General features: G+C 60.0%; 1 protein-coding gene across 1 annotated transcript in view; it reads right to left on the reverse strand.

The window, feature by feature from the left end:
• Window positions 1–1,947: 1,947 nt before the first annotated feature.
• The window catches only part of COL8A2 (collagen type VIII alpha 2 chain), a 32,970-nt gene continuing 13,742 nt past the window's right edge, over window positions 1,948–21,175 (reverse strand). The window contains exons 2-3 of the mRNA XM_074563028.1: window positions 10,700–10,882; window positions 1,948–5,825 (exon numbers count right to left, since the gene is read on the reverse strand). Coding sequence (XP_074419129.1) covers window positions 3,904–5,825; window positions 10,700–10,865 — 2,088 coding nt within the window. The 5' untranslated portion in view covers window positions 10,866–10,882 and the 3' untranslated portion in view covers window positions 1,948–3,903. The remainder of the gene's footprint in view (window positions 5,826–10,699; window positions 10,883–21,175) is intronic.

Below are 21,175 nucleotides of genomic sequence, written 5' to 3' on the forward strand. Positions count from 1 at the left end.
GCATCATGGTGCGTTGCAGGGAGGTTTGCTGGAGATACCCGTTTCCTTTGCTGGTGGTTTGCAGCGGGGAAGGAGTTCGGCTGCTGGAGTCCAGCATGCGATGATCGTGCAGAGGCCGGGGAGTGCGCTGGCTCCCCGGCGACTCGCAGCAGGAGAATCGCTTGTTCTTCATACTCAGCTTCTGCAGGAGTCTGCCCCCGTGGCAGCCAGGCTCCTCTGGAAGGGCTTCACCCGTAACAAGTAACGGCTCCTCTTCCAGATAAGAGACCAGGTAGGCAAACGTATCTTCTTCTCTGTTCTTTTTACTTTTAGTCTCTGAAGTGATTTGCTTACAGGTGATTCGCCGTTTCTCCCACGTGAGCTTGGGAGCTGACAGCTTTTGCCGCTCGGGATGCAGAGGGTGGCTCCAGACAAGGTTGTGTAATGTAGCAAAAAAAAGTGTAATGAAAAACCCGCAGAAGGGAAAGGGAATCCACAACACTTTGACTTAAATTCCTCAAATTATTAATTGCCAGTCTGGAAGGGTCTGGATTTCATCATTTTTTAAAACTTCTGGAGATGGGAATCTTTTCCTTAATCCCAAGAAACATGCAACACCTTTTTACATAAGAATATTAATTAGCAAGCCCATCTGCTGGGCTGCTGGGAAGAAGCGAGCTGGATTCGAGAAGGAAACAGAGTGTGAGAGGTCTCTGAATGGTCTGACGAGCGAGGCTGAGCAAGCCCGTTCGTAACAGGACAAAGGCACAGCTGAGCCCACCTTTTATACAATAAGTTTTATTGATGTTCTGTCAATACAATCAAGTACTGTAGTTTTAGTTCTGAAGAGAAGGCCAGTTTCTGATCACAAAAAGAGTGCATTTTAAACCAACTTTTGCTATGACAGTGCATGTAATAAGTATTTACAAAACTAAAAACCTCTATATACTAGGTTAGAAATGAAGATACTAGAGGCAAATTTAAAAAAAATAGTAAGAATTTGTATATAAAAATGCACATTGTAATGCAGTTTTCATAATTAAAAATAGACATACTTCATCCAACCCAACCTTCTTTATTATTGCGATTGAAACCAAAATCCCACGCGCTCACACACACGACAGAAAATAACCCTTTCTGCTGGCGAATATCACGTACTCAGTACTCCAGAAGAAAAATTCTTCCTGACAGTGTCCGGTTTAGTGAACAGCCTCCCTCATCCTGTGCATCGTTTTTGTTTTTTTTCTCTAGCCTAACTCTATGTGCGTGTAACATCTTTGCCTTTCAATTACTGTGTAAATGTAACAGGTTATATAGCTGCGGAAGGTTGATTACGGTTTATGCTCTGCACATGAAGGGAAGGTGAAATTGCAAAAGAATATCTACAGCACTGAACGAGTTAATGTCTCGGTGTGGTTATAGTGAGTATTTTTGTCATTGCTTTTTGCCAGCTAGAACAAGAAGTTTTGAATAAAACAAAACAGAACAAAAAGAGATAGAATGTAGGTTAGGACACAGTATAAATAAGTCGCTTTGCTGAGTAACAGGATGAAGCTTCCACCCCGGCGCGTGGCTGGGGCAGGGGAAGCTCCCGGCCCTGCTGCAGGTAGTGTGGACGCGCTGCCGGCGGTGCCGCGGTGGGAGCCGGGCCCCGCTGCTGGCCGGGGCCCCGCGTGGCACCAGCTCCAGTTCACGGCTGTTCTCCACAGGAAAGACGCTTCGATGAAGGAGACGCAGGCCCTGTCCTCGCACCCTCCTCCCAAACCCGGTCTTGAAGAAGACATCTGAGCTTCTGCTTTTAATTTTAGGGACTCTGTGTGGCTCCTGTTCCTGCTGGGCAATAACCCAGTACGGTCAAAGCCCCGACACCCCCCTGCCTTCAGCAGTTAAAAACATCCAGTGGGATCAGACACTGGGGCAGCCTTTCAGCTTGAGAAACTTTCGGCTTATATGAAACTTGCAGCTTTATGCGGAGAAAATCCCTGGGAGGGGGACAAGCCAGCCCCAGCCCCAGCCGCGCAGTAGCTGGAGCGCTGACCTTCCACCTGTACGTTTTCCTTTTTGTGTTTCTTCATTTCGGGGATAGGTGTGTTTTTAAGAGGAAGCCCTGGATGGCAAGAGGCAGAAACGCAGGACAGGCTTAAGGAGAAAAACAAACAAGCAAACCAAAACAGAAACTGAAAAAGAAAAGTTGTTTAAGTATCTCGTACAGTCCATCTGGAGAACAATCCCAAGTCCCATTCTTGCTACATTTCTTTGGCCATAGAACAGGCTTTAGAAAAAAATTAAGGGTAATAGTTGCTCAGCTGGTGACCAAATTGTTGCTGTTTTCTCAGGGATGTGCCTTTGCAGAGGGACACGCAGTGTAACGCACGTGGATTAACTTCAGCAGCGTGCTACTTGCCTGGGATGAGAGGAATCGCTTGGCCGTAAGTGCAAGTGGCAATGACTATTCTACCGCCAGAAAATCTGCAAAGCAACAGGGTTCAGTTGCTCCCGTTAGCAAAGGACAGAGCAGCCGAGTGGTCCGTGTCCGTGCATACCTTTCCCAGAACCTCGTAGCGCATACTCGGCTCGATAACATTTCAAGCATTAGTGAGACAAAGTGGTAACAACAGACAAATGTGGGGTTTTTTTTTTCTTTTTCTTTTTTTAACCTAAGTCACAGATTGGCACCTGGAATATGGTGCACTTTTACAGGTACATATTGCACTAGACTTGTAAATAACATTGTTAAGTAGATAATAGCACCGTTGTAAAATGACGGAATGGAAAGTTAGATCGAACACTATTTTTTTTCTTAATTAAAAGGTCCCCAGAGAAAGGGGGGATACCAACGCAAAAGTTTACACATCCCGAAATAGTGAGACAGTAAAAGCAAGTTGTCCGTAAGTGGCACTTTCAAGAAAGCATAACTAAACCTTCTCTCAAACCAGGCTAGAAGCACCGTACGCCGGCCCGGCAGAGCCATCCTTGTGGTGGCAAAGAAGATGCTCATGAGGCCCGGCACGTCTCCGGGCTGCGAAGAAACAGAGAGGACAGAACCAGCCCTTGGACTTGGCAGCAGAGGAATTAACCCGAGAGAGGATTGTTGTTCATCACAGGGATCCCGGCTTCCCTCAGCGGCTTTGGAACAGGTCATCTGTCATCCTCCCAGGTACCAACGCCTGGATGGTTTTATTCCTAAAGGTGCTGGGGGGGAAGGGTTAAAAATAATATTTACTTCTTATAAGAAGGTGCTTATGCAAAGTGTTCCACTTTTTATGATTATAAATCCAGCCACACTGAATCCGGAGTGAATCAGAGAGACTGTCTCAAAGCACAGTCTGGAAAAATAGGCATCAGTGAGACTGGAACTTGGGCGCCTGATGGTTTGGGAAGGAAATTTCTCAATCCATCACGGATCTCTGCTGCCGTACAGGTTTGTGTGAAGTGCCTAGGACCCCTGTGCTGGTTAGCAAATACACCATCCGGTACAACAGCTGGATTTATTTAGTACTCAAAACGGGAAACAAGGGCACTTGATTATGGACCAGAAGGGTCTGCTCTTCCCAGACAACCCTCTCTGGGCCACAGAGCAGTTTACTGCGGGGCCAGATCCTTGCCATCCCAAGCGTGTTCTGTGTTTGATGTACAGTCACTAGGGTAAAACTTATTCCAAATATGCTTTGCTGAGGAAGTCACTCCCCTCCCTGTCTTCTCCCTCCCCAAAAAAAGAAAGAAAGAAAAATAGATGTCTCCTTTCCGATTACCCTCTTGACTTGTGGATCAAACAGCGTGAAGCAAGGTCCCACGACAACGGCTTGCGCGTTCTTCCCAGTGATTTTTCTTTTTTGTATTAATTTTAAAAAACTTTTTTTATCAAAAAAAAAAAAAGACAGTTTATGGCTAAAGTGGGTGAAAAGGAAATGTGCCCAACTGCCGTTATGTGGGGCAAAGCAGGAACCCAGAGAAGGAGGAGTGGATGTATTCCGTGGAGTACAGCCCGTTGGCCTGGTCCGAGGGCATTTGTACCCAGACTTGGTCGTTCTCCTTGAGTTCAAGCACGGCACTGCCCGAGGCCTGGTCCAGGTAGCCCTTTTTGTACTCGTCGTAGGTGTAGGTGGCAGGCACGTTGTTCTTATAAAGCGCCACCCAAACGTTTGTCCCTTTGACATGCACGTGGTAGGCAAAGTAGTAGATGCCGGATACGGGGCAGGTGAATATCCCGGTGACTGGGTTGTAGCCGTTGTGCCCATTATACAAAGTCCGGTCGAACTTGACCGGCATGCCTGACGCCGGGAAGGGGGAGGTGAGGATGGCGGTGAAGGCTGGTGCGATCCGGGCGGAGAGCTCTCCTCGGCCGTACTGCGGCTTCCCCGGCTTGCCGTTGCCCAGCACGGCCCCCTCCACGCCACCGTCCGGCAGGTGCAGCCCCGCGATGCCCGTCTCGTCGAACACGCCGGGCGCTCCCGGCGGCCCAGGTGGCCCTGGCGGGCCCGGTGGCCCGTTCAGCCCTGGTGTTCCCGGCATTCCTGGGGGGCCAATGGGTCCGGCCATGCCGGGCTCGCCCGTCTTCCCCTCACCGGGAACCCCAGGGAGCCCAGGCTCCCCTTTCAGCCCCGGTAACCCCTGAGGCCCCATGGGACCTGCAGGTCCTTGCAAGCCCGGGATGCCGGAGGGGCCCCTCAGCCCCGGCTGCCCCGGGATCCCTCCGTCCCCTTTCGGCCCGGGGCCGCCCGTTAATCCTGGCACCCCTGGGAGGCCGATGAACCCCGGTTCTCCTTTCGGACCCGTTGGGCCGGGGGGTCCCTGTGACCCGGGCAGGCCCCTTTCTCCCGGCACCCCCGGCTTCCCCGCGAAGCCGTTCAGGCCCTGGTCGCCACGCATCCCCGGCATTCCCGGGGGCCCGCTCGGCCCCACATCCCCTTTGGAGCCAGGCAACCCGTGCTTGCCTGGCAGGCCCATGGACCCCGGCGGGCCTGGTGGCCCAATGATGCCGGCAGGGCCTGGCTCACCCGGCTCCCCGTCAGCACCAGGTTCCCCCTTATCGCCGATGGCTCCCGGCACCCCCGGCTGCCCGCGGTCTCCTTTTAGGCCAGGCAAACCCGGCTTCCCGTAGCCCGTTGGGCCCGGCAAACCAGGGAGGCCACGGATGCCAGGCTCTCCCTTTGGTCCCATGGGGCCCTGTATCCCCGGCACCCCCGCAGCACCCGGGACGCCGATCCCGTCGATGCCAGGGGGTCCCCGCGGCCCCATGGGGCCGGGCTCCCCGTTGACGCCAGGCCCGCCCGGAGGGCCCATGTCGCCCTTCTCCCCCGGTGCACCCGGCAGGCCGTCGAGGCCGGGTTTTCCAACGCCGACAGGCCCTGGGGGCCCCGCGGGCCCTGGAGGGCCCCCATTCCCCCGGGGTCCTGGTAGCCCCGGCTTCCCCACACCATTTTCACCCTTCATCCCTCGCTCTCCCCGGGGACCCGGCTCTCCTTTCGGGCCAGGCTCGCCCCGAAACCCAGGTAGGCCGGGGCCACCCTGGGGGCCTGGCTTCCCATTGACTGAGATGCCGGCCGGCCCCGGCAGCCCCGGGGGGCCGGGCAGTCCTCTTGGCCCTTGCTCTCCTCGCATGCCGGGCTCGCCCTTGGCTCCGGGCATCCCTTTCATACCCGCCTTTCCGGGGAGTCCTGGGATGCCGGGTTTCCCAATGCCTGAGAAGCCGGGGGGCCCAGCGGGCCCGGGCTGGCCGTGCATTCCCGGCTTCCCTGTGCCCGGCTTTCCCGGGTAGCCGGGGGGCCCGGGGGGTCCACGTGGGCCGGGCTTTCCTGGCGGTCCTGGCTCCCCTTTGAGGTCCATCGGCAGCAGCGGCGGCATGTCTGTGGAGAGAGGAGACACGGAGCTTTACTGGGGCGGGCGGTGGACGGCGGGGTGTGCCTGGTGCGTGATGCTCTCAGGGTGTTACAGCCAGAGGCTTCAGCGCTGCCTGGATCTGTAGTTGCGAGAGTGCCCTCCTCTAGAAATGGTTTTATTTAAACATGGCCACGGTGGCTTCCTCAGCCACTGCATCAGCAGGACTGTCTTGAGGCAAGACCTTGGCCGGAGCCCAGGGTACTAATTCAAGCCTTACTCCATCCGTCCCTGCACAGAGGGTGTCAACAAGACCAGAATTGCCGCCGGCTCTGGCAGTGGTGTTCTCTGATGACCTGCTGCGGGTTTATTTTAGGAGCTGGATTCAAACCTCCCGCTGCCTCGCTTCCCAGCAGCCTCGAAAGCACCGTGGGATTCAGTGGCTCCTGCCTGGGCTCAGCCGAGAGGATGGCGACGGAGCGAGCCAAGACTGAGGATAATCTCTCCACCCCGTCCCTCGAGTCCAGGACCTCGGGAGACCTTTAATCCTTTTGGATTAAAAAGAAAACTCTTGGACATGTACTTGAGAGACCGAGGAGGTGGTTTGTGTATGGGTTAAGACATGCCCGCAGTGCTCCCTGGCTCGGCTCCCGTGTCCAGCAAGGCAGAGAAAAACCCACCAATAATAATAATAAAAAAAAAAAGCGCTGAGGCTGGAGGAAAAGCCAATAGCTGCAAGGGAAACGCAACCTCGGCTACATCCAAATGAGTCAGCCCAGCTGGGAATAGGCTGTAACCACTTGACATTTAAAGAATTTATAGAGGTCTTTTGCAAACGGATATAAGAAAGAAACTAATGGGCTGAGAGACTACAAAGCTGAGGAGAGCCAGATTACATGCCCACCACAGCTTGGTACTTAAAGCGCAGACGTGAGCATAAATAACTCCTTGAGGCCGGCCCAGGCAGGGTGTCGCTTCCCACGTGACACCAGGAGCGGGTGAGAAAGAATAAATCTGACAAATTCTTTTTTTTGGGAAGCTTGAAATGCAAAGGCAGTAGTTGGGAGTTGCATGTACATGGACTATGATGAGAAGTGCGAAGGGCAGAGGAAAGGGCCATGACACCTTGGACAAATTTTAACCAAATCTGCCCGAAGCTGAACATTCCAATCAGGAGCAGATCTGTACGGGCCAGTTCCTGGGATGGGAATGGATCCTGTCTGGGATGGGAGCAGAACGGCCCATTGCACGAGGCCGTGAGCCCCGGCGTGGCACTGAGGAGGAGGAGGCAGGGGGTCCCCACGATCTGCTCGCACGGCCGCCTGCTGAGCCGGGCCTTGGGACACCCGCAGCGCCAGGATCCGCCAACACAGAGATTTTCTCAGTCGAGGGGAAAAGATTAGGGGAGATTTGAGACACGTGAAAAGAATAACTGCGGCAGCAGCAGGCACCGTTCCGGCGCATCGGGGCAGCTTTACCTTTCCTAAGCACAGCAATTAGCTCTGGCCATTCCCAAGCCTGGTGCCTGCTTGTTTTTCTTTTGGTAATGGAAACATTTTCAGAGCTTATCTATGTATCAAAGCCTGGCCCGAGTCCTAGGCTGTAATAGAGGTCACTTGGCTGTGGAAATTAAGGAAATACTTGTCTGTCATGACATTGCCACTGGATTTCTGCAACCTCCTGATCCTCACCCCAGAAAACGGTGTGGGAAAGAAGGCAAGGGAGATGTGAAGTGTTGCACTGGAGCAGATTTCTGGGGTTTGAATTCTGGAAAAATTTTTCTCCAGAAAATCATTTCAATGTGTTTTCTTCCCCCTCCCCCCCCCCTTTTTTTTTTCTTCTTCTTGCAATAGTTTGAAAAGAATTAGTTTTCTAGGTCATTTTGCATGGAATCAGAACAAGGATCTACAGCTGAGCCCACGAAGGAAGGAAAGAGCACACACACGCTCTCACACAAGGCAGCGAAGAGAAACGCCAGGCGAGAGTTGCCAACTTGCAGGCGGCCAAAAAAGCAGACGGGAAAACCAAACCGGGGACGTTAGCGGAGAGAAACTGGGACATTGCAGCCCCAGTGGTATCCAATTTCAAAAGACCGTGTCTTACCACAGACGCATGTCTCGGAGCTCTGCATTTCACAGCAGCAGCATGGGGTTATGTGTTCCCCTCGAAGCATGAACAAAACTGCCATGAATGCTAATGCAAGGAGCCAGCTGGGGCAGCGGGAAGGGGAAGGAGCAGGCATGGCCCCTGCGAGCTCTCGCTGGGCACTGCAGAGCTTTTCACCTCCTGAGGGGCATGGACATGTCCGGGTGGATCCCGCAGCCCCTCTGGAGCTGTGTTCCTCCCGGTAAGGACCTCTGCATGCCTGGAGGAGGGACCCGGCAGCATGGACTGTCCGGCAGAGGAATAATCCAGCACGATGGGAAGCGGTTCCCAGCCACGAGCAGTCAGCAGTGGGTCTGGCCAGCGCGGACAGATGACAGTGCAGGAAGGAGAGGTTGGCTGCTCCATGGCAGAGCCCAGCCCGGCTCCTTCCAGCCCTGCTGCCAAGCCCTGTCTCGTGAGAGCGAGTTTCACAGGCTCATGGGGTCAGTGCGTGGGACCAGTGTTACTGCATCTCTCATCCCATCTTCCATTGCAGGGGATGCTCAGCGCAGGACCCAGCCACAGCCCTCACATGTGGAGTTGCGGAGCATGGGGGCGGCAGTGAGGTGGGAGCAGAGTGAAGACGGCAGCGTGGAAGGGACAGACGGCAGCGTGGAAGGGACAGACGGCATTTCCCCATCAGCAGGAGCTCAAGGACCTGGAGGCCTCTTGGCCACATGCAGCAAGGAGCAGCCCCGCAGGGATGACAGGACCGAGTCTCTTCAAAAGCAGCAGGACTTGTGGGCCACCTGCGCTGGGGTCACTGGGCAGCAGCAGCCCTGAAGGCAGAGGTTGGGTTTGGGCTCCCCACTGGGCTTGCCCAAGCCTGGGGAGGTGAAAAGTGTTCCTTTACTTTTGCAGCTGAGGCTGCTGCCCTGGGGTGAGCCCTGTCGCTGGAGGGGAGCTCCACCGCTTGCCTGGCACAGATTCCCCCCCAGGCATTGCCCGTGCCTTACTGGTGGCAAGCTGGGGTGCCGCTGGCTTGGGGAAATGCTCCCCGAGCTCCGCCAGCACCCAGCGGTGGTTTTACCCGGCTGTGAGCTGCACCGACATGGTTTTAACCAAGCCAAAATAAACCCCAAATATCTGCTCCAATGCTTTTAGCATTGTAGCCTTTAATAGCATGTCCTGCCCAGAGCTGCCTCCATGCTCCTGGGGAGTCTATTTTTGGGGCAGAAAAGGTGTCTGACACCCTGAAGAAACCAGCCCTGTCACTCACTAGGTGGCACCGCAGGCTGGCAGGAACCCCCACAGCCCCGGGGCCCGGCCTGACCCCCCAGGTGGGGGTCCCAGCCCTGGGACCAGGCTGGGGCAGCCCGGGGGGGCCCTGCACAGCTCCCTGCCGGCTCGGGGTAACCCACAGGGGCACGGCACGGCCCTGCGCCGTCGCGGTGAGTCAGCTGAGCTCCCCGAGCAGGGCAGAAGGCCAGCAGGGATTTTCCTTGCCAAATGAGAGGTTAAGCAGAGATGGGAGCTCGGTTGGGGTCCAGGAGGCACTGGCTTCCCCAGCCACCTCCCTGCGGCCCCCCAGCCGGTGGCTGAGGCTGCAGCTGCCCCCCTGCCCGCGTCCCCCCGTCCCAGGGGTTTTAGGAGAGTGATGTCCAGGGGACTCTCGTGCTCTGCCCTGCACCTTGCAAAGAGCCCGGCACACTCGCTCCTCTCCCCCACGGTTAGCAGGCACTGCTGCTCACAGGCAACACAAGCCACTCCAATGAATAGGAAGAGGGGGGGAAAAAAGAAGGAAAACCAGCAGGGAGATACTTGAATCCTGTCCCACCAGCAGCTGAAACGTTCCTGCGCTACACTTGAAGGTTTTGTCTCTGGCTGGGATTCAGGGACCAGCTTTACAACAGCTGGGAAGGGGGCAGGGAGGGGGGGCTCGGAGCATACTTCGGCTCCAGGTTTTGCTGTGTGTTTTCCGACATATGTGCTGAGCTGAACTCCTGATAAGCCATTCAGCCCAGCAGTAAATCAGCCACCGGCAGCCAAGCCTTCTCCAGTTTCTCTTCACAGAGCCAAGACTTCAGCTCCCCGGAGGGTCTGGGTCTGTGTGAGCCCACGGGGAGGACTCCGGCAGCTCTTCCCGCTTCCCAAGAGCCAAACACCAACGCAGCGGGTCCGGGCACTGGAGCCCCAGCACTGCCAGCGATTTAACACGTGTGGAGTTTCTGGTCGCTGCTCTCCAAGGGAGGAAATGTCTCTCCCGCTCTCCCCTCGCTAGGCTGGGTCTCTTTCCTTTCCCAGCTGGTGCAAAACGCAGACAGGGAAAACAGAATAGGTGGAGGAGTGGAAAAGCCTTGCAGGGAGGGCTCAGGTTTAACAGTGGTGAGAGGGAGATGTGGGGAATGCCGGGGCTCCTGTGCCTGGGCTGCGCCTCAGAGCTGCCAGCAAAGGTGCGGGAGGATGGGAGAAAAGGCTCACGGGTCCCCTTTGTGCCCCGGCCCCCAGAGTGAGGGACCCACGGGTGCCCACCCAGCCCCAGCAAAGGGCTCCGCTGAGCCTCTCTCCACGCCCATCCTTGTCCTTCCACACTGGGTTAAGGAGACCTAAACGCCCCCTCTGTGCTCAGCCGAAGATGCTTTGGAGAGCAGCACCCTCGGCCACGCCAGGCTGCTCCCGGGAGCCCCGACCCCGAGGGGAAGCGGGGGACAAGAGCCTGGTGGCTGCGGGATGCCACGGCCCCTTCCCGCCACGACGGCAGGTCTCCCAGACACCCGCGGCCCCGTGTCCTCCCACCCCTGCAGAGTGCGTCCCTTACCCAGGTACTGCCCTTTGCCTTCGCGGAAGGGGGGTCCCAGGGGTCCCTTCACCATGGGCTGCATGTACTTCACTTGGGCGTAGCCCCCCGCGCCGCCTCCCGCCGCCGAGCGAAGGCCGAGCACCATCACCAGCACCACCAGCAGCGCCACGGTGTCCGGCAGCATCCTGCTCCCCACTGCTCCTGTGGACAAAGCGACAGTGAGAGCGGGCACCCGCAACCCCCGTCCGCACCCTCCCTCCCGCGAGGATCAGCCGGGGACCTGGGAAGGATCGTGGCGGCCGCGGCACTCCCCCGAATTTGCTTTTTTCTGGACCAGAGATGCCCTGAACACGTTACCCTTCCCAGCACGTGCCAGTGGCGAGATGCACAATAAATACAGAGTTTCTGAGCAATAACTAATCCCGGGCACCCAGCAGAGCCTCTCTGAGGCTGCCCCGGTGCCTGTTTGTCTGGGGCTATGCCCATGTCAGGCTCCCCTTGTATATTTTTAACATACATAAGAAGAGGCAGGACAGAAACCCCAGCCCGCTGAGCCCAGCGTCTCTCCAGCGAGCAGCGTCTCCTCTAACAAAAGCCGTGCCCGCTGTGGCCGTGGCTCCCGTGGGTGGCGGGGGCTGCCAGGGCCGAGCCCTGCCTGCCCCGGGAGCGGCCGGGTGGGCGCTGTGTCTCCCAAACGCGTGCTGCGTCTCCCGGTGGGTGCTGGCCCAAACCCACGATGTTGGAGCCCGGGACCGGCTGCGTCGGTGGCTCGGCTGCGGCGCTTTGTGGGCAGTGACGGGAGCTGGCTCAGAGGAAGAGGGACAGGAGCCCTCGGCCAGGAAAGCCCAGGGGAGGGATGCAGCGCTTGGGAGCAGCAGCCTCTGCCTTAAGTGCTTGTTTATTTAAAATAAACACCCTCTATAAATATACCTCTCCTCTAGCAACTTTTTCTGTGCCGGGTCCACGCACGGAGCAGCGAACAGATTGGTTTGCAAAGAACATTTATTTTCGGAAGCTTAAATAACATGTGATGCCAAAGAGCTTTGCTGGTTTTCCTCCTTCTTGCAATAATTGACCCGTGGTGGTTATTAATGAGAATTAAGCGCTCTGCCTCTCCCGCCGGGGAGCAGGGGCAGGGCTGCTGCGCGCCGGGATTTCATCGGAATTTCCTGAATCGCTTTTGCTGAAGCAGCAGCGGCAAAAAAAAAAAAAAAAAGCTGCAGCCTGGAGAAAAAAGCAACCCCAAAAAGCCCCTAAATTAAAACAAAATTAAAGCAAATTAAGTAGAGGGAGGGGGGGAGCCCTGGCGTGGGATTGTTCCTGATGCTACAAGTGCTTGGCGGGTTGTCGGAGGTCTGCAGTGACGCAGAGCCCCGAGCGCTGCTCTCCTGCCCAGGACGTGCCCACCGAGCCGGGCGCCCTGTGCTCCCCGCGCTCTGCTCGGGGCTGGCAGGGACGGCGACGCCGCTGCCACTGGCGGCACGACGGAGCCCGCGCCCCGTGAGGATGCAGGCGGCCAGGGCGGATGCTGAGATGCGGCCAGGGCGGATGCTGAGCTCAGCTCTGCCCGCCCCGCCGGAGCCGCGGTGCCGGTGCTGTGCCGTCCCCAGCGCGGCATCGGGAGGTGAGGCCGTGGCCGCGCTCCTGCCGTGCTGGGGCTCGGGCGGGCGCGGGCAGGGACACGCATGACGGCCACCATCAGCCGCCGCCGAGGCACGGAGAGGGCCTTGCCGCCGTTATTGTTTTTCTGTCTTCGGGGTCGAGAAGAGGAACGCTTATTTTTATGAAGCATTATTTTACAAGGATTTGTTTAAGGGAAAAAGAATCCCATTTTAAGGGATTGCAGCTGTAAAAATACAGTTTCTGCTAAATAAAAGAGGAGAACAAACCCCTGAATCAGCTATTTATTTGTTTTCCTTACCTGGTATGACCCCTGTGCCTCCATCTCTAACTCCCTCCCTTCCCAGCTCTCTTTTCTCCCACCTGGGCTTTATCCACCCCTGCTGCTCCCCTCGACGGGGGGGTTTCACAGGATGCCGCTCACCGCTCCGAAGCGCCCACACCAGAGAGCAGCCCCCTGGGGTGGCTCAGCCCCTCGCCATGTCCCCCTGTCCTTCTGCAAGACCTCAGCCCTCGGCGACACGGGTCTGGGGGGAACCATGGCCAGAGGGAAGGGAGAGGGGGGACAAGGTCATCCGTCTGCTTTGGCTCCGGCCACAGTGTCACTGCGCGTCGGATGCGTCATCGAGTCCTCCCCTGCTCCGCGCCGAGGTGGCCGCCTGTCACCCGGCATCTCCAGACACGGGTTTAGCTCCTGCGCGTTCTCCCTTGGGCCGGACGGGTCATTCCACCTGCACTCGCCCTCCCAAGGCGCTGCGGGGGCAACAGGGGGTCTGGCCTGAGACCCCCGGGCATGTGTCTCCGTCCCTCAAGGAAAAGGGGTCTCCGGTGCTTTGCCGTCCCCCACGGCGGCGCCCGGCACCGGGGCAGGAGGCCTCACGTTACCCAGGCTCTCCAGGCGGTGATTTAATAAGAATAAAATGGAAACATCTGGAGTCTCATATGACGGATAAAGTGTGCACAACGTGTCTGCGAAGAGGCTCTTTCATGCCTGAAATCTCCTGTGTTATGAAATGATAATTAATCACAACGAGCAGCCACGCAACATTCGCATCTCCCAGGGCAGGTGGCAAACGTTGGCTGGTCCATGGTGTAGACGGGGCCACTGCGCCCGTGACAGCTCTGGCTGGGTGCCACCGGCCCATCCTCCTGCGGGGCCGGCAGCCGCTCCGGTCCGGCCAGCTGAGATCCCACCGGGAGTCACTTTTTCCCCCCCTGGGAGCAGGGGAGATGCTCGGGGGGCTCCCGAGCGTGGCCCCTCCTGCCCCAGTGCTGCGGGAGGGGGGTCACCCCGCTCTGCCGCCCAGGCACCACGTCCAGCCTTCAGAGGCAGCTCCGGACCCCCCCCACACCGTCTGGAGCGCAGCCACAGCCGCTCCATGCAGAAGAGCCAAGCCCGGCAGGAGCAGCTGGGCCAGGAGAGCTCACAGCAGGGGAGCGCTCCAGGGGTGCGGGGTCGCGGTGCTGCTCCCCCCACGGCGCTGGAGCAGGGACGGGGCTCGGGGGGCAGCGGGGGCCCGAACCCGGGGGCAGCCGGTGCGGCGGCACGGCACGGCACGGCGAGCCCTGGCAGGGCTTCAGAGCATGCTGCCGCCGCGCTAACTGTGCAAGTGTCTGCTCCCCTGGCAGCCGGTGAGCAGACGTGTTAAAAACCCCTGGCACGCAATGAAAGCTCCGGGAAAGGGAAAAAAAATCTCACACTTAAAGCATGAGAAAGGAGACAAGAAATGTCACCTTGTTCTCGCAGGAGCGCGGGGGCTCGGGCAGCTGGAGCCCGTTGCTCCAGAAACAGGCTGTGGCTTGTGCTGGTCGGCCCGGTGAGCTCCCGGCGCGCTCCCGGCGCGCAGCTCCCGGCCGTTCCCAGCGGAAGGGGGCTGCTGCCGCCGCCGCGCACCGTGCCCCGCTCCCCGCAGCATCCCTGCCAACGCTCCCCGGCACGGCCCTGCCCGCAGACCGGGCGCCTTCCCTGCGAGCACCGCGGCCGCGCGCTTCCCCCGCGCACACAACCCGGGGCTTGTTCGCTGAGCTGCAGCTGATTTATGGGCCCTGTTATTTATATATTAATTACGGGCCTGGCAGGCAGGCACCGCGCCTGCTCCCTTCAAGGCTAATTATTTTTTAAGTCAATATATGCGATCCACGGGGGATCTGCGATTGCGGTTGAAGGTCAGTAAAATGGAGAACTTGTTTAAACCCGGCAATAAATGCACAATCCGTGCGGGGTGCGACGTGCCGCTCGCTCGCCCTCGCCCCCACTCCATCCCCCCACCGAACCCAGGGCCACGATGGCCCCCACAGAGGTTTGCTGGGGCACGGGGACGAGCCAGGATGGGGCCTTCGATGCGCTTCGACCCAGACTCATCGGCATGGTCCCATCCCTGTCCCCGTCCCTGTCGCCATGCCGCACACGGGAGCACGGGGCACAGGCACCAGCTCTGCCAACCGCGGCAGCGGCTCGCCCCGGGCTGCGGTGAGCCATGGTGAGCACCGCGCACGCTCGGCCCGCTTGGGTGGACGCTGCAAAGAGAAAGCGCGGAGAAAGCAGCCGGCGCGTGTGGGTGGGCTGGAGCAGCGCGGGTTTGGACGCCGCCGTGTCCCATCCAGCCACTCCATCCTCCGGTCATTTGCAATGAAAAATAAAGCAGGGAGGTTTTCCAAGCCCAACACGGGGCTGGAGTGACTCCAGCGGGAGGTAGATGATTTGGTTTGCACTACACATGCTTTAAAAATAATAATAAAACGAGTCGAAAGCGAAAAGTGAGCTATTGAAATGGAGAGCGAGCACGTTGTTTCCGTAGGCCAGGCTGCGAAAGCCAAAGGCATCAGGCAGCAGCTCGGCCGAGCAGCGCCGGAGCGCACGGGGAGAGTCTTGGCACAAGCCGGTCCTTAAATGCATGACACCCGATCCCATCCAAAAGCTGCTGTACGCGCCGCGCAGACCCGGAGCCTCGCCCGCCCGTCAGCCCAGGGAACAAGAAAACATTTTCCTTGACGAAAGAAAAACACCCCACCCCGTGTGCAGGCGACCTCCTGCCACCCCTGCAGCGCCCGCGCCTGGCCCCTGCCCAGCGCCGGCTGGGCATGGCATGGCATGGCACGGTATGGCATGGCACGGCATGGCACGGCATGGCACGGCACGGCATGGCAGAGCACGGTGCATCACCCCGTGGCACAGCCCTGCGGTGCCTTCGGCCCGGCGTGCTGCGGGTGGTGGCCGCGTCCATCCGTCTCGCTCTGGTCCAGGCAAAGGTTGCATCCAAATTAACTCCGGGGCTGGGAGCTCTGTGCTAATTAACTCCTGCTGCGTTAGTCGGTACCGCGGAGGCAGGCAGGGGCGGAGGCCACGGGCTGAGCTGCTCTCGGTAGCCACAGGCCAGCTGGAACGTGCGAAGCTCGGGGCACCCGTGGCCGTGCCAGGGCGCAGGAGAGGAGCTGGCGCTGGGGTGGCTGCAGCAGGAGGAGCCCAGGATGGGGGTACAACATGAGAGGGAGACACCAGGCCCTGCTCGCTCCGTGGGTCATAAACCAGCTGGTTTGCAGGCAGCTGCCGAAGAGTGTGCTGCAAAACTGACCTGGGCATTTCTCCCTGTCTTGACTCGCCTCCCGACATGCCTGAGCCATGCACGATGTGCAGAGAGCGGGGAGCGCGCGGGAACCGCACCCTGCCCCACCACGGGCAGGCGAGGCACCGGCACTCGGCCACGACCGGGGCCTGTGTGGTGCGCGCTGCCTGCAGTGCATGCTGCCCATGGTGCCCATGGTGCATGGTGCACGCTGCCCATGGTGCAGGGTGCAGGGTGCAGGGTGCAGGGTGCCCATGGTGCACGCTGCCCGTGGTGCACGCTGCCTGCAGTGCACAGTGCCTGCGGTGCGCACTGCCTGCGGTGCATGCTGCCCATGACGCATGCTGCCTGCTGTGCACGGTGCCCGCGGTACACGCTGCCCAGAGCCAAGAAGCCCGTGGTCTGACAGCGGTGCTGACAACGGGGTCGGTGCCGCCGCTTGATCCCGCAGCCGCCGGGTCAGGGATCAGCTAAAGGCGGATTAATGACCCTCCGCGTGTGTGTGCCGGGAGCGCAGCAAGGCGTGAGCCTGCCGCAGGTCACAGCTCAGGGCTTTAATCCCTCACCTCCAGCTGTCAAAACTCCTCCGCGGAGCGTGGCAGAGCCCGGTCTGAGCGCTGCGGCGCGGATGGAGCTGAGGGTGCGCAGGAGGCGAAGCCATCCCTGGGGAACGGTGGGCACCGTGGCGTTTGGAGACCTGGGCAGAGATCTCCGGGTCTGCGCTGGCTTGGACCCGGGTCTGGCTGGAAAACCCCGGCCCGAAGCTGCAGAAACGCGAGGTTTCTGCCCAAGGCACGAGGCTCAGCCCAGCATCCCTGGGTCGCCCTGGTCCTCTCGCCAAAATGTGGCTGGGATGTCCCCCTGGGTGCGCACGGAGGCGAGCGAGACCCAAGGGACATGTTGCCCCCCCCGCCCCGGCCCCAACGGAGGGTTTCTGCGCCCCAAGCTGCCCCAGTCCCATCCTCCCCCCCCCCGCCAGCCTCAGCTCCACCGAAATACCAGACTGCGCGCAGCATTAATAGCAGGGTTGCCTGCCAGGTGCATAGTTTGACCAGTCGGATCACACATGCCAAACCACAGGTATTTTATGAGACGTTTCCTGTTATGAAGACATTTTTGTGGGGATTCATTTTTTTCCTTCCCCTCTTCTTCCCCTCTCCTCCTCCTCCTCCTCCTCCTCCTCCCGGCGGGACGGTGGCCTGCCTGGGGGGCAGCAGCACTGTCGTCCCTGATAGCCAAAGGATGGAGCAGAGCGAGAGCCGAGGATGGAGCTGGGGCGTACAGCGAGGACGGTGGTGCCGGAGGGTCCCGTCTCCTTGGCCACGCCGGCAGCGGCCAGGCAGGGTCTGGAGCCCCTCTCCTGGGATCTCCGTGCCGGCGCAGCGGCCGGGGCCAGGGTCCCAATTGCCACGTGAGCCCCAGCCCATGCCGCAACCTGAGCACAGATCCTCTGCCCAAACCCTGGAGTGGGATGTGGAGCATCTGCCCAGACACCGCGGGGAGGGACGCGGGCTGCGAGCCCCGGCGAGCTGCAGGAACTCCAGGGCATCGCTCCCCGAGGGACGCCGGCTCGGTCGAGCAAAGCATCCCGGCTCCAGGGAAAAAGAAGCTCTGGTGGGAAGCAGAGGGTGTTTACCCGGGGTCTGTGGGTCGGACACCGCTTTGCCCTTGCAGCCCCTGCGCAGAAACGGCGTTTTCTAATGCAACGGGCATTTTGCAAAGAAATCTTGCTAAGCCTGGAGGGACCCGCAGAGAGCGATTCCCATCTCGGGGAATTTGCGGGCAGGTGGCCATCAACCGCAGACATTTAAACTTCCAGCCTCGTGCTGGGGTCACCAGCTTAATTACAACGAGCCGTGGTCCAGGCCAGAGCCTTTTGGGGCCGGGGTGCTCAGGGGGGCCGGGGTAGCTCACTTGGGGGGCTGCTGCCTGTGCTGTTGGCTGGGATGTGTGGGGCCGGGATGGCCTGGAGACCTGCCGGGTCCCCGTCCACGCTGTCTCTGTGGAGCACCGGGGCGATGGGCAGCACAGAGCAGCCTGCTGCTGCTGGAGCCCATCGCACCGGCACCAGCACCACGGGGGGATGCAGGTTCTGCTCCCAAGTGAAGACAGCGACGCTGGGGCTGCTCCAGCCGCTGCCCGCACACCCCATGGGGAGGGTGTCCCCGTGACGGGGGATGCGGGCGACGGAGGAGCAGTGGGAGCCCGTAACAGCACTGGGGAGCCGCTGCCGTGGGGAGCTGCTGGCGACGACAGGAGCCCTGCGGTAGCTTCAAAGCTCACTTGGGAGGACCTGCCCCTGGGCTGCCATCGTTTCCCTTCCTTCCAAGGCGGCCATGGCACGTGCAGCAGCATTTTCAGCCACTTCCTCAGCACCAAACGAGCCACCACTGGTGGGAAATTTGGGGCCGGGGATGGAGGGGGCCAGAAATGCCCGAGCTGCTGAGAGCCAACAGGGGGAGAAGCAGGTCTGACCCCTGGACCTCCATTCCTCAGTGGATTAGGTTTTAAGCAGCGAGAGGCTGCTCTGCAGGACCTGTCCGTGCGACCATGTCCAGGGGCTTCTCCCGCCCTCGGGGTGCCATCCCAGCCCCTCCGTCCACCAGCCCCAACACCCGTCTCTCCTCTCGCCTCCTGCAGGAACCCCCACGGCGGCTCCGGGTGCACCACGGAGCCTCAGCGGCAGTGCTGCCCTCCAGCAGGACGGACTCGCTCCGTCCGTTGTGGCCTCGCGCCATGGTTGAAACAGGCTCCGGAGCAGCGGGAGCACGTGGGGACAGCAGCTCCCCAGCCGGGTCCCCGTGTCCCCGGCAGAGCTGGTGCCACTGGTTGGCCCCTCGCTCCCTGGCACAGAGTCACCCCCGTGGTGCCCCCCGTGCCATTGCTTTCCCTGGGGGAGCATCACCGCTCCCCACCAGCGCCGCCCTCCGCCGCTCTCCTGGCTGCCCAGATACGACGGCAAATTTGTGAGCTGCTGCGAAAACTTCTTCCCGTGTGCGAAACGCCAAGGAACATAACCCCGGCCCCCGCCCCCGCCAGCGCGCCTGGCTGCCCGGGATGGGAAACTGCCTTGCAGTGTTTATCCTAACAGTCATTTTATTTTAATGTCAGGGGTTGAAATCCTGTCTCCCTGGTTTTGCTGGGTCCTTTGATCTCCGTTTCCTTTTCTCTTCCAACTTTTTAGCAACACCCCCAGGTGTGCCTGTGTGCGCCGGGCTGGTGCCTTTGCTCCGGCAGCTGCCTGTGCCATGCACGTCCTCCGCAAAACCCGCTGGTGACACTCACTTCACCCTCGGAACACCGTTTTCTTGGGGTTCCAGCACTTGGGGGGCGACCCCAGAGCCCAGCTCCCGGGCCCCAACAGGGCAAGACCCCGGTGGGGGCACCCCGGCTGCAGCAGCCTCCTCCTCTCCGCTGCAAACCCTCCCGGCGTCACCACGCCTCGGCTGCCACCGCGTCCCATCCCGGCGGGTCGGTCACAGCCCTTGGGGACGGGGTTGCCTGCATGCCTCTGCACAACGGGGTGGCCGCAGGTGACGGGGACGTGTCCCGGCGCGGTGCCGGGGCCCGCGCTGCGCCTGCACCACGTGTCAACCCGGGCAGGTGCCATGCCACCGGTGGGGTCCAGGCGCGGCTTCCCCCCACCGCCATGTCCCCGAACTGGCCATTGCGCCGCTTCTGGGGTTAGCAGGGGGAAAATGTTGTTTGCGCTTCTCTAATATCTGCCTTCTGTTTTGCATTTGCCGTTTCTTCAAAGATAGGGAGCCGCCTCTGCCAAGATTCCTGAGGAGATATCCTCAGCAATGCCGACCACGCTCCCCACCGCACTCAAAGAAAACAAATGTCAGGCCAAGGATTGATATGAAATAGTTTAAAAATGAGAAAAAGCTGCCTTAGAGCTAGGTTTACATTAAAATAAATTTCAGGAGCGGGAGGCTCGGCTGCGTCCCTCCCCGGCGGGCGGGCGGGCGGGCGGCGCGGGGGGACGGGGTGACCTGCCGGGGCGGTGCGGGGGCTCTGCCCACTCCCAATGCTGCCCGCGCCACGGCGGCACGTGGCCCAGCACCGGTGGCTCCCTGCAGCATCGCGGGGGTCACCAGGGCGAGATGCTGCTCCCTGAGCACGGCGGGGTGGCAGGGGGGTCCTGCTCCCCAGTGCTTCCCACCAGCATCAGCGGGGCACCGTGGGCACAGTGACCCTCTACTCTGCAAATCCCCCCCGGGTGGTCGCTAGCCCCCCATGCCACCACTCACCCTGCCCGGGTCCCATCTCGGGGTCTCCCCGGCACAGCATCCCGCCAGGGAACGGGACCTGCTGGGCGCGGGGGGGCGTCGGGGTGACCTGCGGGGCATCAGGGAGGAGGAGCGGGGGCTACACCCCTCGGCTGGGGGGGTCCCTCAGTTGCCTGGCCCTCGCCGTGCCCCGGGAGGGGACTGGCAAGCCCAGCCTTGGCGCGGGGCTGTCAGGGGGTTGAAGCACATGACTTTGCTGCCGTCTCAGTTAACCCAGGGAAGAAAATGAGCAGCGGCTTCTCTCTGGGCGAGGGGGCTCCTGGCAGGACCCTCGTCCCCCGCTGCCGCAGCCTGAACCCTCCCCATCCTGCTGCCCCGAGCGCCCCATCCTGTCCCCATCCTTATCCCCGTCCCCATCCTCATCCCCATCCCGTCCCCCTCCCTTTTCCCCATCCTGTCCCCCTCCTTATTCCCATCCTGTCCCCATTCTTGTCCCCATGCCATCCCTATGCCCATCCCATCCTTATCCCCATCCCATCCCCATCCTGTCCCCCTCCCTTTTCCCCATCCTTATCCTTATCCCTATCCCATCCCCATCCCACCCCCATCCCCTGCTGCCCCCGGGGCCGTGCACCACAGAGAAGTTTTTCTGGCAGGGCAGCAGCAGCGAAGCTGCTTACACATATTCACACCCCGGCGAGGGGCCGGAGCGCACGCTTTTCAGGCAGCACTTTAGTTTATCTTATTTAATTTAATTTATGTGAGCTGATGTGAGATCCCAGCAAGCCCGAGGTGTTCGGTGGAAACTCTGACAAGACGCTCCCCTCAACCGCGCTCCCGCCTCCCGGCCGGCCTGGCCCCGCGCTGACGGCTGGGCTTTCAGATTTTCCTCCGCGCTCTGCGATGACCGTTTCGGCGGGACCGGCGCCACGGTGGGTGTGGAGCCCCCGCAAGGCCACGCTCCCGGGGCTCCGGGTACCGATCCCAAGTGCCACCCCGGCAGCGGGCAGCCCCCATGCCACCCCCCAGCACGTGCCCCTCCGACGGGATGGACGCGGGTTGTGAAAAAGCAGGCTGAT

The sequence above is a fragment of the Larus michahellis genome, chromosome 19 (assembly GCF_964199755.1).
Source record: "Larus michahellis chromosome 19, bLarMic1.1, whole genome shotgun sequence".
Taxonomy (NCBI): Eukaryota; Metazoa; Chordata; class Aves; order Charadriiformes; family Laridae; genus Larus; species Larus michahellis.